At 32.1% G+C, this 17,494-nt stretch overlaps 1 protein-coding gene and 1 long non-coding RNA gene across 3 annotated transcripts; one reads left to right on the top strand and one right to left on the bottom strand.

Moving 5' to 3' along the window:
- Nucleotides 1-448: 448 nt before the first annotated feature.
- On the bottom strand, nt 449-2,106 carry LOC131646406 (uncharacterized). Its single transcript, XR_009297473.1, has 3 exons — nt 1,991-2,106; nt 1,168-1,254; nt 449-1,034 (listed from the first exon to the last, which is right to left on the bottom strand). It is a non-coding gene; the product is annotated as an uncharacterized LOC131646406 (long non-coding RNA).
- Nucleotides 2,107-2,792: 686 nt separating this feature from the next.
- On the top strand, nt 2,793-8,017 carry LOC131651630 (peptidyl-prolyl cis-trans isomerase CYP23). Of its 2 annotated transcripts, XM_058921296.1 has the most exons (8): nt 2,794-3,089; nt 3,249-3,362; nt 3,486-3,634; nt 4,024-4,096; nt 4,186-4,275; nt 4,649-4,688; nt 7,605-7,687; nt 7,776-8,017. In XM_058921296.1, the coding sequence occupies exons 1-8, from the start codon at nt 2,979-2,981 to the stop codon at nt 7,794-7,796; spliced, it is 681 nt and encodes a 226-aa protein (XP_058777279.1). In that variant the 5' UTR covers nt 2,794-2,978; the 3' UTR covers nt 7,797-8,017. The 2 variants fall into 2 exon arrangements, with proteins under 2 accessions (XP_058777280.1, XP_058777279.1); XM_058921297.1 differs by lacking the exons at nt 4,649-4,688; nt 7,605-7,687; nt 7,776-8,017 and adding an exon at nt 4,424-4,630 and having other exon boundaries at nt 2,793-3,089.
- Nucleotides 8,018-17,494: the final 9,477 nt, after the last annotated feature.

The following is a 17,494-nucleotide window of genomic DNA, read 5'->3' as shown; positions in this document are numbered from 1 at the left end:
CAATTTTGTTACAAACTGGATGACTTGTAACTATTAATTTAAATTTTGTAAGTTGCTTAAATCACTGTTATATTGCAGAAAGGTCTACTTTGCAAGAACTTGTTGTCTCTCAATTACACTTATACCAACACCAATTGCGTTTAGAGAAAAAGATCCACAATAATGAAAGTTACTAAAATTTTTCAAATATATAAAGATATTAATATATATTATGCAGAAAGAAGATTTTAAGAGAAGATTTTTTGAGAAGGGTTTGCACCTCTCTAAGAAAGCTTGATATGTAAGCTTGCTCAAACTTACTCAGTGGCATTTCTGGGACCTGGTTTAGTAGGGGAAAACTAATTAACTTCAATTGATTATTTCTTAGGCAAACTAATATATATACATGTGAAAACATAAACATAATAGTTAAAATGACTAAATTTTAAAATATCAAAAAAACCTATTATGTTTAATGAGTTGCCGAAAGTTTTATGAATAAACCAATGAAATTATGATTCATGCAACAGAAATTTTCACTGTTGCCCTCACCTTGCTGCATGTTTTCAAAATAATCATCTTGTTGAAAACCATATTGATCCTATGCCCATTCAAGATCAAGCCTTTACTGTCAATGATCAAAATCAAAATGGTCCTGCTTTTCCCTTTTCTGATTATGATCAAAACCGTTTTGCTATGACTCATCATGAATCTTAAGGAACTGGGACATCTCTTAACTCATGCACCTGAAAAAATCATTCAAGATGTTGTTACTACTCATGTTGTAAATTCATCCAATGATCAAAATTTACGTGCTATTATTCTTCCTCTTATTCGAACACCGGACTACAACTTGTTCCAAGGGTATGGCAACAACATGTGATGCAAGTTCCCAGACTCATTCGTGGCCTCTTAACCGAGGAATGACGCATGCAGGCTGTAGCAGCTGCAATCATTCTAAATATTTCGTTTCTGTTGTAGGCCTTTTCCAGTCTTGGATCCACCAAAGTTTCAAAGTCCTCAGTATCAAGTGCTTCAATCAATAGAGGTCGAGCCTGGAAATAAAGATAAGATACTATTTAAATCTAAAACCTATTCTTATCAACTTGTCTTAGCAAAGAAATGTTACTGGAAAAGCTATATCTTCTTTGGATAACTACAAATTTGAGAGAAAAAGAATAAACTTACCGTCTTCATGTAGGTAAGCTATTGCGCGAGCTGCACCAACAACAACCTTAACTTTGATAGGCCAATTCAAAATGGGTGCTTTTTCACCTGTAAAAAATTAATGGCCATGTTTTAGATCAAAATTTAGCTGGACACAGACCTCAAACCTAAAGCATGGACTTATAACAGTATAATCATGGAAACAAAGTCCAGTTCTGTTAGCTAATCAGAAAAATCATAGGAAAGAGAAAAAAACTCAAAACTTCATATTAGCAACTAATTAATATTCATAGTATATATACAAATCTTGATAAACATCAAAACTTGACCTTTACAAGAACAGACATAATGGTGAAACAACTATTTACATGAACTCACAAGAACAACAATCCCAGATTTTTGAAACTTTCAAACTTTTTTAATGGTGAAACAACAACACTATAAAAAATAACATGGGTACTTTAAAAATCTTAAGTTTTTACTCAAAAGACTTAAAAAATGAACTAAAAATCCCAGATTTATGTGTTTTGAGTAAAAGTACACTATATTTCGGAAAATCATCTCACAACAACAAAACCGAAACGCAGATGTCGTGAAGAAGCGACAAAAAACGAAGAACATGAACACACATTCAGCAGTGAAAAATGAAAAAGAAGAAACAGAAACACATATGTCGTGATGAAGCGAAAAATGAAGAACATGCACTATTTCAGCAGTGAAAAATGAAGAAGAAGAAGAAGACTATGAAACCGAAACGTAGTTGTTGTGAAGAAGCGAAAAAGTATGAAGAACATGAACAAACATTCAACAGTGGAAAATGAAGAAGAGAAAAGAGAAGTATTACCGGTGGAATCCAAGACAACTGTGATGGAGAAGAAAGCGGTTGAAGAATCGGCGCTTGTAATGGAGAGAGAAAGATTGTTGAAGAATGAATGTAAAAGGGCAAAAGACATTGTCTACCGTGTAAAAGACTGAATCAGTATTACACAATGGATTAAAAGAGTTAATGAATAGACAAAAGGAAATAAACAAATGCAAAATTGAGAATGGGGTGCCACTTGGAATAATGTATAAATATGATTGGTCCATTAGAAGTTTGATTTAGCAAATTACTAAAAAGGACATATTTTAGTGCAATTTTTAAAAAGCAAAAGGGCAATTAAGGGTGTTAATAGGTATATTATAATCTTAATTAGGTAGTTGATTAGATGACATTGTTTTAACAGTTGTAATTTCTTAGATCTATTAGCTTTCTTAATTTTTCTGTTTGAAATTTCTTTGAAATATCGATTAATCAATGAATCAATGCATGAGTCTTTTATGGTTCAAAATGCTTCTGTTCTTGTTTGCTTTCTGGATGGATCTACGAAATGCTTCAGTAGGTGCATCTACGAAACAAAGTAAACTTAAACAAAAAAAAGTACTTCCGGAGATCCACCTACGAAAGCACGAGAGAAAATTTGTCAATTCGGTAGCGCGCCTAAATGCTATGGGGTGGGATGGGAAATTTTCAAAATGTGAAATAGAATGTTTTCCTTCTATTTCATCACTAACCACAATATTCATTCCACGCGGCTCGGTTCGGCCCCGCTCCATTCGACTTAGTTCATTTCATAATATCCTAGTAAAAAAATGCTTAATTTTAAAATAATTCATCGGTGCACCACTCTCGTTGATTTCTTTCTAACCAAACACACCCTAACACCTCACTTCATCAACGTCCAGCCAACAAAACAAGCCACTCACACAATTTTTCATTTCCAGATTTCTGAATTTCCGACAGTTGACTTCAATTTTAGGAGGCGAAGGTGCCAAATCCAGAGTTGTTTCAAATGTGGAGCCTTGGATTCATTGCTTTGATTAGGGTTTCTATTTTGTTGGCTTTTGCGTCTCTCATTTCTTCTCTCGAGCCCCAACTCGGATCAACCCGCGTCGTCTTTCAGGTTCTCTACATCAAAATTTCTACACTTTTTTTATCTTTTACTTGTAAAAAATCTAAACTTAATCCATTTCGATTGCTTCCATGCCTATTGAAGTTTTGCTTGCTTTGTACAATAGATGACTTTTTTTCTTTAAATTGATATCCTTAATTGTGAATGCAGACAAATTATGGAGACATTGAATTTGGTTTCTATCCAACTGTTGCACCCAAAACTGTTGACCATATTTTCAAGCTTGTGAGACTTGGAGGCTATAACACCAATCACTTCTTTCGGGTATTGTTCTTTTGGAAACAATTAAAAAGCAAGTGAGAATTAAATATTTGTGAAGTTGTTGGGTGTAACTGTAGTATTGCTGTTGCAGTGCAAGTGAATGGTTTTGGTTAATTCAATGCTCAGGTGGATAAGGGATTTGTAGCCCAAGTAGCTGATGTTGCAAATGGAAGATCTGCTCCCATGAATGAGGAACAAAGACGTGTAGCTGAAAAGACTGTTGTTGGTGAATTTAGTGATGTCAAACATGTTCGCGGCATTCTTTCAATGGGAAGGTTAGGTCTCTTATGACGGAAATTCTTGGTTGTAACATGTCATTCTTTCTCTTTTGTTTACCATTAAGTTGTATATGTGGTTTTACAATTCATTGTTAGTTCCATTCTGTACTAGATTTAGCTTTAGTTCAAATATTTATGCTTGAATGTAAAATCAACATATTTTCAGCTACTTGTTGCTTAATTTTGACGGGAATGTGATGTTCTTGCTTTATTGCATCGAGTCATTTTCAATAAACTGCTGAGAGTTTGTTTGAGCTTCACATTGACTCACTTTTAATGTTATTAAATGTCCGCGCACACGCTCATGCTCTAGTTTTCAGAAACCATTTTCACCTTTGGTTTGATCAATTGTTGGAAGACCTAACAAATGCAGTTTGTTCTTTCAGGCACGACGATCCAGATAGTGGTGGATCCTCTTTTTCAATGTTACTTGGAAATGCTCCTCATCTTGATGGGAAGGTGAGGTAACTATAACCTCGAAACATAATCGTGAAAATTCACTTTTTGTGATTTTTTCAATTGATAAGTTGGTGTAAGCCCTTTTTCAGTATGCAATATTTGGAAAAGTTACAAAAGGCGATGATACATTGGCAAAGTTTGAGCAACTACCTACGCGTACAGAGGGAATGTTTGTAATGGTATATTCAAAATTCTTATCCTTCTTGTGTTTTGTTCTTTTTTGTCCTTTATTTAATTTTCAATCATTGATCAAATGAATTTACATTTCTTTGAAGTTCATAGATGATAGGTTTTTACATGCTTTGATTGTTTTACTTTGAGGTGAAGCTTGGGGCAGAAATGGAGAGACTTATGGTTAAGGCAAAAATGAATTGATCTATTTGCTAGATTGTATCTTCTTAATTTAGCTGGCTTTCTTATACAACAAATGTGCACATTCTTATCTTCTGTTATTTTGTTTTAAATTAAGCTTTTAGTATTAAGTTGATAATCACACTACGTGTTTCTTCCTCCTTCCTCCGTACTTAGATCAAATTGTTTTACCTTTTCCAGCCAACGGAGCGGATTACCATCCTCTCATCATATTACTATGGTAAGAATCTTTCAATCACAAGTCTTTTACTTTTCTTTTTTTGTTTATGGAAAACTAAAATAGTTATCTTTGTTTCTTTTGTGTTGAACTAAACGTTTAATCACTATAGTTTCACCTGTTTTGGAATTTTCGGCCTAATAGTTTTTTTTTCTGGGTATTAGCAATCTCAGCACGTTTCCACTATTCACTGAATCGCTAAACTTTGAAAATTCAAGCACTGAATCACTAAACTTATGAAAATTCAAGCACTACCTCATTTAAGAAAGTATTAGTGATATCCAACCACTGCAATATGGTCTGCCAAATGGTTCTTGTTAAGAGTCCCACATTGGAATATATGACCTGAACATGTATTTATAAGTGGTGGTAATCCTCACCCTACAAGCCGGTTTTGTAGAGTTGAGTTAGGTTCAACTACATTTCTTAACGGTTCTAAACACTATATCTCGCAATCTTCCTTTAAATTTGTGACCCAGCCCTAAGAATCCCCCTCTCTAAATTATCAATATGTGGGCAGTCTGTCATTAAGGGAACAATTTTACTCCATATAGCTGAACAGTTTGTGATTAAATCACCACCAACATTAACTTTACTATGCATAGTCGGCCTCAAGTCCGGGTAAAAAGAGAGAGTTGTGTTAGACAGTTGATAACTAACGTAAAATTTTGTCGAATCTCCATGACATGGATTAAATACGTAATAATGTGAATGCTAGGTCGTTGTCCAGAAGCATCACATTATCTGACTCGAGTACAATACCAAATGAGTATGGCTTGCTGTATTGCCGCCGATGCGGTGAAAAATAAGGGTTTCCATATTTTTCGTGAACGAGTGTAGGTAAAGAAGTTAGTTCATGAGAATAAGATTCGTACACTTGAAAATATATGGAAATAGTGAACACTATGGATTGGAGGAAGATCAATTTTATGCGTCTTCAAGAGACTAAGTGAACAGTGAAAAAAGCCGAAAGAATTAGACAACTCAGGATTTAAGCTTTGGTACACCAAAAAAGTTAGATTGAAAAGTGGGATGAGAATTATTGTAGACAAGGAGTGGAAAAATGATATTGTAGAAGTAAAAAGAGTAAGAGATTGGATCATAACCCTTAAATTTGTAGTGGATCATAGCCCTTAAATTAGTGCTTACGCACTTTAGGTTGGGTTTACACAACTACTTAAAGTAAAATTTTGGGAGGATTTAAAGGCTTATTTCAAGAAATACCCCAAAAAGAGAAGATTTTTCTAGGAGGAGATCTAAATGGACATGTAAGGAGGTAAATGCAAAGGGTAAATTCATTCTAGATTTTTCGACGCTTTGATCTTACTATAGTTAATACATGATTTAGAAAAACAAATAAGCATCTTATCACATATAAGAGTGTGGTGATATCTTCTCAGACAAATTTATTTCTTATTAGGAAATTAGATGGGGAGAATTGTTTGGACTGTGAAGTTATATTTGGAGTTATATTTGGAGAGAGCTTGACTACCCAACATAGAATATTGGTTATGGATGTAAGAGGCAAGAAGAGAGGGAGAAGAGAAGAAGCCACATGGAAGCTCCACGAATCAAGTGGATTTGAAGAATGAAAAACAACGAAGTTTTCAACACAAGATCTTGGAGGGGGTTTCAGACACACAAAGAAATTCAAATGATATCTGGTACAAGATGATACAAAAAGATTAGAAAAGTGGCTAAAGAGACGTTGTGAGAATAAAAAAATTTTGGACCTAAGGGAAAAAAATCGTGCTGGTGGAATGAAGATGTTTAGAGTAAAGTTAGAGTAAAAAAAATGTTTGAAAAATGGTATGTGTAAAAATGCCGAAACTTGAGAAAACTATAAGAAAATTATGGAAGAGATCAAGAAGGCGGTGAGTAAAGTAAGAACTCAAACTTTTGACGGATTATGCCAATCTTTAGGAGATAGGGAGAGAGAAAAATCTATAAACTTTATTAAGGGAAGAGGAAGAAAGACAAGAGATTTAAATCAAATAAAGCGTGTTAAAGATGAAGAAGACAAAATTTTGGTTTAGGAGAAATATATAAGTGAAAAAATGGTTCTACTGAGCTCATTTGGAACAGTAGAGACATAGTTTCCATCTATTTGTGGGAGTTTGTGACATCCCAAGGGCCGTGTGATAGGAACTTATTGTATTTGGAAATGGCTATGATTAAAGTACTATACTGGTAATGATTGGGAGATCATCTCTATTAATAATAGGCTTTGGAAAATTCAAGATTCAAACCCCATATAAATAACAAGGAACTAGTCTCCGATTCTCCTTACAACAAAATCTACAAACTCAAATCACTTGGTCTATTTTCTATCATTTTTTTACTATAAGTGTTACCTCTAATACTCTCTCTAATATTATCATTTATAACCTTATCTCGTTTAGTCTTACCACACATCCAATACAACACATTCACCTATGCTACACTTACTATACTCTCGTATTAGTTCTTAACCGCTTAACAATCTGTCTAGTCCAACATCATAATAGGTTTTACCCTTGTCCGATAAAGTCTTACCTTCAAGTTGAGCTGTACTTTTGTGTCTCATAAAATTTCGGAGACCCTCCTCCATTTCAACCAACCACCTAGGTTAAATTTTATGGTTTACATCTCCATCTATTTCTCCATCGTTTTGTATTATGGATCCAAAATATTTAAACTGTGACTTGTGGTATTTGCAAATACCCACCTTTTTGGCTTTGCCGTTCACGATAGAAAGATGAAATACTAACTTGACTACTAACATTCAAACTTTTGGCGATAGAAAAAAGTAATATCAAAAGTAATATCTAGATTTCTTGTTTTTGTTTAGTGATCGTTCTTATAATTTTTCATCAAAACTGTAATAGTTGTGTTGGATAGTTTCTGTTTTTGAATCTTGTTCACTGGGTTTATCGTCAGATACAGAGACAGAAAATTGTGAGCAAGACAGATCAATTTTGAAGCTCAGGTTAGCTGCATCGGCCGTTGAAGTTGAAAGACAGGTAATAAATAAATGGTTACCCTTATTTGAAGAGGCTTCATGTTTTTTTCTGTTGGTTAACTCCTTTGATTTCACTGGTGACTTTGCAGAGAATGAAATGCTTCCCCTAATAGAAGCTTGTTGGGAATGAAGTTGGAATGAATGCTATATTGCTTGTTTTATTCACTTTTTATATAATGTTTGAACATGATATCTGGATACTGGTGTTTGTTTAGTATGGGAAATGAGATAAATTATTCTAAGATTTCAAATAGAAGCTCAATGTAAAAAGCTAAAAGTTGTTGAAAATTGAAATGCAAAACTGAGACATAGTAAGATCTTTGCTATGTTACTTCATGGTTCTAATGACTTATTTTTTTTTAAAGGTTCAGTTTTCTAATTTCTATTGTTTCTTATTACTTTATTTTATTTAATAGGATTTGCATTTTAGGTGATCAGTGCATATATATTATGCTTATTGAGTGAGTATACTAGTAATTGATTTTTGCAACTTGAGAAATAAATCATAAAAATATAAAATATTATTCATAATAGTCTCTCTATTTAACATCTTCAATCATGGTTTGTAAAGAGACACCTTAATAAAATATATGACTCTTCTAAGTTGATTTTGTGAAAGTCAATACACTAGAATTAATGTTGATACAAGAAGTTGAGGTCTCTTAGGAACTACTGGAATATTTATGGTCAAATTAGTCAATGCATGATTGCAATCGTTGATAAATTGGTCAATGTATGAAAAAATCTGAAGGATTATTTTGACTGATGTTTACAATTTTGAGAATCAATTTGCTTTGCCCCTTTATATGTATTTACGTACTTCAAAAAGTGGATGATTTCACTTAATATCTATTTACATACTTTAAAAGTGGATGCTTTTAAATATTGATTTTGAAGGATTGAATTCTGCAAATTGATTTTAATAAAAGTGAATTGAAGGTAAAATGATTTTTATTTAAATATATTTGTATAAAGATTTAATTAGAGTTTTGATTCTTCTATTTATTTGATTTACGAAAATGAAATTAGTTTTGCTATTTTAAATTGAAACATCTTTAGTTTCCTTTTCATTTTTTTACATTGAAAACTGTAAGACGTCTGTTTTTTTTAACTTAATAGTATTTTTTCTCAATAAAGTTTTCTAAAAACTTCCTATATCATGATTTGTTACTTTTCACAAGTGACAATTCAATTAAAAATAGATACTTAATTTTAAGTGCAAAAGATCAAAATTATTTGAATTTAAATAAGAGGAATTATTTTATAAATTAGGTAAATTAGAATGACTAAAAATGTAATTAAATCTCAAATAAAAGTGATTTTGTAAAATTTGAAAGTAATAAAATTTATTTGATAATTTAATTTTACAAAAATAATTTTGAAAACTATTATCTATTTAAGAATTTTATAAATCAAAAAGTTAAAATAAATTTTAGAGGTTTTAATTTTTAGTTTTGGAAATTAAGAAGAAAAATAGAAAAGAAAATGCATATTTATGACAAATTTGTAATGTTGTGCAATTTTAAAACAATTTTTAAAAGTAAAATTAACAAACACATTATTTTTAAATTCCTTTAATATTGATTTACAAAATAGTTTTCAAATTCTAAAAACTAAAACTCAGCCCTATGTCTCAAATTTTAAATCTTCATGCTATAACTAATTTGGAATCAAAATGAATTATAGGAAAGTACAATCAAATATATTAAAATTGATAATATGTTTTTAAATTTAATTTTAACTTCTCTAAAAATGGAATGAAACATACTCATAGGATTCATTTACTATTTGAGAAAAATTTATTATTTATATTTTTGTATTAATTTTACTTGCAAATAGAGAGATAAAAGTATATACTATTTTACTTGATGGGAGAGAGATAATAATAAACTATTGAAGTAGACAACAGTGTATTTTTAAAAACAATTAAAATGTTAAAATTTGGCTCCTATTATTTTCAGAAAGTCAAGTTTTAAGAACATTTCCTTTCAAACAATTTTGATTATACTGACTCTTTTATCTAATGAAACCTATGATTTCAACATTCATTTTTATACTGTTTAGATTATCAAGCAAACTCTTTAATTTCCACACTTCAACACACTCTTTTCTTTTAGTTAAAATGTATATGAATGCCATTAAATTTATGAGAGATTCACGTTACTATGGGTGTCCGTGGTGGTGTAGTTTGAACAATTTTGACCCTAATAATCTGTTAAGGAATTAGTTTTCAGAGGGTTAGGGTTTTGGAGGGGAAAACTTCAGAAGGTTGGATTAATATCTTGAAATATGTTTGATATTTTTAAAAAGTTAAAAAAACAATATTATTATATATGGTAATGGAGTATGTTAGTATGTTGTTTTTAAATTTTTTTAAAAATATCACACATTTTAAGATATAGGCGCAACCCTTCAAAGTCTTTTCCTCCAAAATCCTCTAAAAACCAACTCTCAAACGATCCCTAAAAGTCACCCGAACAACAAGAGAAAAAAACGGCCCCTAAAAGTCGATCGAACCGCAAGAGCTGTCAAAATAGGCCCGACTCATAAGCCCATTAATTTAGCGCGGGCCAGACTGCAAAATACTTTAAATGAATATTAGTTTTCTCTCTCTCCATATTTAATTACTCATTAATTTTAACTATTAGATTAAAAAAAATTAATGGTTAAGATGTGGAGTAAGTGTTGATAACTTATATATATATATATATATATATATATATATATATATATATATATATATATATATATATATATATATGAGGAGGAATATATTTAATCCAACAGTAAGTGTTCAACCATTGATTTTTATTAATGTAACGGTTTTAATTGATCATTTAATCTAATTATTTTTGGAAATATTTTTCTATATAAAACTTTAATTAAAGTCGTTGGATTAATGATAATCAATGGTTAAGATTTGGAGTAAGTGTTGAATACTCACTCTTGGAGTAAATATAACCCTCCTCTCTCTCTCTATATATATATATATATATATATATATATATATATATATATATATATATATATATATATATATATATATATATATATATATATATATATATATATATATATATATAGGAGAGTTATATTTACTCCAAGAGTAAATTATTATAACTTACTTCATATCTTAATTATTTATTCTTTTCAATGTAAAGGTTAAAAATAATAAGTAATTAATTATGGATATATATATATATATATATATATATATATATATATATATATATATATATATATATATATATATATATATATATATATATATATATATATATATATATATATATATATATATATATATATGAGGGATATATTCACTCCAAGAGTAAGTGTAAAAGACTTACTACAAATCTTAACTATTGTTTTTCATTACTCTAATAGTTTTAAATGATCATTTAATCTATTTATTTTTGGAAATATTTTTCTATATAAAAAATTAATTAAAGCCGTTAGATTTCTCTACTTATGTTAGGTAGCTTTTATCCATTAATCTCTTTTATAAAATTAAAACTATAATATTAAAATACGGGTCGGGCTGATCCATCGAACTGCACGGACCTTAGAAAATTGGGTCGGACTCATTTTCTATATTCCATTAAGTAATATGCCGGATTGGGCCAACCCATTTAAATATTGGAAATTTCTCTATAGACCCCATCTTTCTTGGTCGCCCGCGGTGAAATTCACAAAATGCCCTTATATTTCGAAAAAGCATCTCCGAAGTCACATTTTTATGAAAAAAAAGGTGGTTTCGGATATGCACTTCTAAAAACACATTTCTTTTTTGAAATAAAGGTGATTTCGGAGGTGTACATCCGAAATAAAGTTAATTTTCAGAAAAAAGGTGAATCCGGAGATGCATCTTCGAATTCACTCCCCCTGGAAGAATTCGGATATGTTCTTCTGAATCTTGTTTGATACAAAAATCATGAAACAAACAATAACGCTTCGATTTATTATAAAGTATGAAAATTACATACATCACATAACATAAAATTAAAGTTATATATTGTTAAACACATGTAGGTGAGGATGAGTCAACATTTTGATAACGTCGGCTCCCGATCTTTGAAGTTTCGCATCCAACTCGATCAGACCTTTCGAAGAAAATTGGTCGAAAGTTATCCACAAAACCGCTAAATCTTCGTCTTTCTTGACTTCAAATAAGGTGAATTGAACGTCTCCCTCGTCGTTAAGCGAAGGCGAGCGGTACTCAAGCTTGACAACCTTCCGATTTTCTGGGTATTGCAAGAGAGTGTTGAGCGACGTTATCAATTCCGCAAACGGCGTGTCGCACGAGAAGCGAAATTGGAACGACATGGGGTAGCCACTGCTGAAGTAGACAAATGCAAGGTGGAGGTAGGTTTGTGTCATTGGTGTTTTGTGGCTTGATGTTGATGAAAAGGATTGGTGTAGTATTTATAGACTTATTAGAGTAATAATGACCCAACAAACCTTATCTTGCTTTCAATGGATGTTTTGGAAGTGTACATCAGAAAACAGCCAAAAAACATTCAAATTTCGGAAATATACTTCCGAATTTAGCAGAAACAGAACTGAAATTTGAGTTTTGGGCTGTGCAGTCTGTTTTGAAAATTAACCACATATTCAACCAAACATAAGCATAACATAAACAATGACAACATTAAATATAGGTATATTATATATGTATTGAATCAGTTTGATTTTAAATTCTAAACGAAAATACATACTAAAAATGATACACATCCGGTCATTACAAACAAAAAGGATCCGATAAAAACTAAAATGCGCCGAACCAATCCTCACCGCTTAGTTCTAAAACCGGTAACTTCTTCGACCGCTCTCTATTTTTCTCACGCTCTTGCTTCATCATTTCTTCAAACTCCGCCATTCTTTCAACAAAAGGATCCGGCCAAGTCTCCGCCTCATTTGTATGATGTGTCGTCCACTAACAAGAAGTAGCCGATATAGGACACCCCGATATAATAACAAAAAGTGTTAAATCTGACACACAATGTCCGGAATTGTACCACTTTCTCGATATACAATTCTTCGGAACGTGCATCTAAAATCTCCCTCCATGCGGCCATAATCTTATCTACCACAACACCGACTTTGATGATTTTACCGTTGTCATCCTTTCTTTCTTTCGTGCCAACCGCGGGTTTGAGCTTACTTCTCACATTGCACGTTATGTGATACCGGCAAAGTAATGCGGTCGATGTCGGAAAGACGGTATCGATCGCATTCATCAAAGTATTATCTCGGTCGGTAACAATGACACTTGGCATATTCTTTTGATCAACCAACAAAGACTTATATATTCCCAAAGCCCATGTAAAGTTATCTTCTTTCTCACATTTCAAAAAAGCAAATCCAACCGAAAATGTCTTGTCCCTCGAGGTCACACCGACAATTTCTAGAAGCGGAAGCCTATACTTGTTGGTCTTGTACGTCGAATCCATTACAAGAACGGTTGGAAATGTGTGGAACAACTTGATATTTTCGGGATGAGTCCAAAATATGTCATGCACTGTAACTTTGTCCTCACATGTTCGGAAGCTTGAAACGTAATGATTATCGCCCAAAAGTTTCAAAAGTTGTTGCATTTTCGACCTCGTGCCCATTTTCAAGACTTTAAGATTGTGCCGTTCATTGTATACTTGCTTGATATTTGAAACACTATCCGTTTTTTTTCGCTTCAAATCGGCAAGAATGTTTTTCGGCGCCACTTTGGTGGTCGATTAAGTCCGAAATAACATTCTTCTCTTCGCGGGACAACCGACACGCAATTGGATGCCCGTGTAGCTTGGTTTCCAAGGCATGATTATGAATTCCACAAATGACGCTAAAACGCCACAAATCATCAATCCTATGAGTCACGCGCAACTTAAACGGACACCCAAACTTTCTCGATCCCGTGTCTTCATGTTTTAACACCCGGTTTGTTGGTACATACTTCCCACCCCTCTCGCAATTCAACACGACAAAAGCTTTCTGTCTACTATTTCCATTGTCGGACCTTAATATAACATTGCCAAATCCAAGTCTACTAGCTTCACTTCGAACCCAATCAAGCAATTGTTCACGGAAAACGAAGAACATATCATTTGTAAATTAATATCAAACATCCACCGCAACGATCATGGTTTTAACATCGTTAACCAGCTCTTTATCAACGTTGACCTCTTCTGAAACTTCTAAGTCATCGGCGACAATGTTTTCCGGATGCACCATACCTAACATATGCAAAAATATACTAAAGCTCTTAAAACTGTTTTTTTTATTTCTTCCAGACCTTATTTCGAAAGTACATTTCCGAAATTTGTTAGGTGATTTATTTCGGAAATGTACTTCCGAACTGACGCAGTTTTCAGTCTCCTAAATCAGCAACAATGTAGTGGAATAGGAGATAAAATGAATGATGTTTACCTCAAATTGTAGCTTTCTATGCTCCCTTTATTATGATCAACCGTTTGAAACTTGATTTTGAAACGAAAAATTGATTGAGAATGATGAAGGTTTTGGAGAGGGTTTGTAATGAAAATGATGAAATAGTGAAGGAGGGAAAATTGTATATGAACATATTTTTTCGGAGAAGCATCTCCGAAAAAATACCTGACAGTTAAAATCCAACGTTTATTTTGAATTTTCAATGCTTTCGGAGATGCATCTCCAAAAACACCATAAAATAGGTGTTTTCGGAGATGCATCTCCGAATTCTGAGAAAATCTGAAAAAATATATTTCGGAGATGTATCTTCGAAGCAGGGGTATTTTTGGGTTTTCAACATGGGTTCTCTCCATAGAGGGGTCTACAAAAAAATTTTCTAAATATTTTGGTTCACCAGACCGAAGCAGACTGAATCGGGCATACCCATTTGACATATCTATGTATTAGCATATCAAAATTGCTATTTAAAGTGACAATATATTGTATTCATATTCACATTTGTGTCCCAATAGCATTTCTTTTAAAGATATTTATGTTAGAGAATGTTTTCTTAACATTGTTCTAGCTTACAAACTTAGGATTAATTATATATTCCTACGTTGAATAAGATCTAATTATATAATGTATGGCAAAATAATTTGACTGATGAACTTGACTATGAAGTCTAGATTAACTTGAAAGTTTTTATTGAATCTTAATGAGGTCATGATAATCATGTCCATAAAATTTCAACACAGAGTTGACTAAGTCAAAATGTCCTCCTTTGTTATGTGAGGTGATGTGAGAGGTAGTTAATGAGATAGTGAAATGAAAATTTCTCAACACAACATGTTATCATAAAGAAAAAGCTACATATACTAGGAAGTTCCAAAGAAGGAAAAAGAAAAACCAAGATTGAGAGGATAGACAATGATGATCTAGACATGTCATGAGACAGATCAAATCATACGAGTAACATGCACATGATGTCTTCTGAAGGCCTCTATTCAGTAGGACTCTTATCCTTATTGGATGAACCAAGTCTTAGACTGAGAGACTGAGGTGAATATCATGTGTTATAATGTTCTAAAATTGTCCTTAATTTCAGCAAAAAGGAAACACTCTCACATGGCCTAAAATGTGAAGTACTTGTGGCAGCAATTTGTAGAAATTGGTCAATTTTCAACCATAGGTTCTTGTTTTTCCCTACATGGCTTGTTGCCTTCATATTTGGACCCATTGACTATGATTGTTGACTGTTCAAGACAACGAAATATGTCTTCACATGTTGAATCAAACAAAAGTACTTGAACTTATGTGCGTTGTTTCAATCTTGAAAACAAATTCACCAAGCTCCAAATATCTTATTAATGAAGAATACCTAGTTAGTTATGTGAATAGTTTTGAACATAAGTTTCCAAGTTTGATTATATTATGGCAATTTTTGTTGTTGTAATTTTAGTGATTTAGTTAAGAGAGTGGATTTAGGTTTTGCACTCTTAAACTTGAACGTTGTTGTGTTGTAAAAAAATCTAAACAATTTAACTATCTCTTTGGACTCAAGTAATGATATATAATTAATGACATGCTGTTAAAGATAATGAGAGTTTAAATTTAAAACACTCAAGGGTCAGATTTTAGTTATTTGTTGATAATTTTGATTTATCAGGACCGTTTCTATGCAAAGCAACAGGGATGGTAAAAAATCCGTCCTCGCGGATACTCACGGGTAAAACCTGTCACAAACACAATTTGAATATTCACGGATAAAATAAACAGATATTTAGTTATCCATTTTCTTACGAACACGAATACAAATTTGATGGTACCTGTATCCGTGGATATCCGTATCCGTTAATGATCGTACCTGATCAGAATGAATCTTCCTGGTCAGCAATGAGTGATCTTCTGAGACGGGGAATGTACCTGCAAGGTACTCCGATGCCAAAGTAAGAAGAAGAGCAAAGGAGTGCAAGCACTGAGGTAAAAGTGAGAGAGAATGAATACCTGACCCTCTACTGAAAGAGAGTATTTATAGTCCTAGCGTTGGGCCAAGATTCCCTATTTTAGGCTGGATCATTGGAGATCCAGAAATAGCAAACTGCCAGGATCCTACGTGGTAGGGCAGAGTCAGCAAGTGACTCACGTCCTGGATGATCCGACCGTAGGGTTCGGAGGTAGATGACCGAATTTCCCATTAGTGGATTGACCATGTGCTCTTCGTGAGGCACGTGGGGATGACGCTCCAACGGTCATGAAAGGATGCGCGCTCGATTGGGCTTGAACCCTGAATTGGGTCTGCCTGTGTATGGGCCTGCTCGGCCCAGACCAGAACAATTAATAATTAGCAAAATTACTTAAATATTAATTTATTTAATATGAAATTATTGTTATTATTATTATTATTATTATTATTATTATTATTATTATTATTATTATTATTATTATTATATTAAATATAAAATAATAATAATAATAATAATAATTATTATTATTAAACTATTATTATTTTATTGAGTCTAGTATAATTATTTGATAAAAGAAAATAAAATTAATATGATTTGTTTTTGTTATTATTATTATGTGTTAAATTTGAAATTATTTTTTTTGAAAATATGTATAAAAAATATTTCTTTAAAATAGATAAAAATTTTATTTAATTATATATATATATATATATATCTTAAAAATATTTAAAAAATAGTATCTATGAATATTCATGTAGTTATCTTAAAATCCACACTATACAAATATGAAACGGATATGAATATCATATTTTATAAATAGAATAGATAGCGGGCGACTAGTTCATATCTTTAAGAATATATATTCCGAACACTAATTACAATTGCAGATTGCAATATTTTTATGCAATTTCAATGTTCACACCATAAAAACACTACAATAAAATATATACAGATATAAATTAAAAATTAGAATTCAAAAGAGTTTTCAAAGTAAAATAAAATCCAAAACAAACACAAGAATAAAAACAAGGGTCCGAAAGCCATATTCAGAAATAAAAACTTCTCCTCTACTTCTTTCAGATATGTTGAAACCATGTTCTAAGACAGTGAAGATAATGACACTTGAAAACTAAGTAACAAAAAAACCTTGAAAACTTACCCAAGAAACTGATTTTCAAAGGGTTAAGAAACACATATCGTAAAAGGACAGAAACATTATAGCGGCGAAATGTTGGGAGTAAGGCAAAACCCATTGGTCAGCTGCTGGGGTTGTCATGGCATAACAAGTCCACATCCTACGTGTTTTGCAAATTGAGGACATTGGTAGTGTCGTATGACTTCATTTGTCCCGTTACAGAAATTTTGTCATCTTTCAATCTTTTATCTATTCATCATATACATGGTTTTTATTTGTGTTATGG

Source organism: Vicia villosa, linkage group LG2 (genome assembly GCF_029867415.1).
Source record: "Vicia villosa cultivar HV-30 ecotype Madison, WI linkage group LG2, Vvil1.0, whole genome shotgun sequence".
NCBI classification, from domain to species: domain Eukaryota; kingdom Viridiplantae; phylum Streptophyta; class Magnoliopsida; order Fabales; family Fabaceae; genus Vicia; species Vicia villosa.
The sequence above is the reverse complement of the archived record's forward strand: the minus strand, read 5'-3'. Positions and strand labels throughout refer to the sequence as shown.

What these genes read in the sequence shown, in the direction of transcription:
- LOC131651630 (XM_058921296.1), top strand. Translation starts at nt 2,979, where the DNA reads ATGTGGAGCCTTGGATTCATTGCTTTGATTAGGGTTTCTATTTTGTTG. An exon ending in CTCCTCATCTTGATGGGAAG is followed by an intron (nt 4,097 to 4,185) that starts GTGAGGTAACTA and finishes GCCCTTTTTCAG; the next exon opens with TATGCAATATTTGGAAAAGT. An exon ending in CCGTTGAAGTTGAAAGACAG is followed by an intron (nt 7,688 to 7,775) that starts GTAATAAATAAA and finishes GTGACTTTGCAG; the next exon opens with AGAATGAAATGCTTCCCCTA.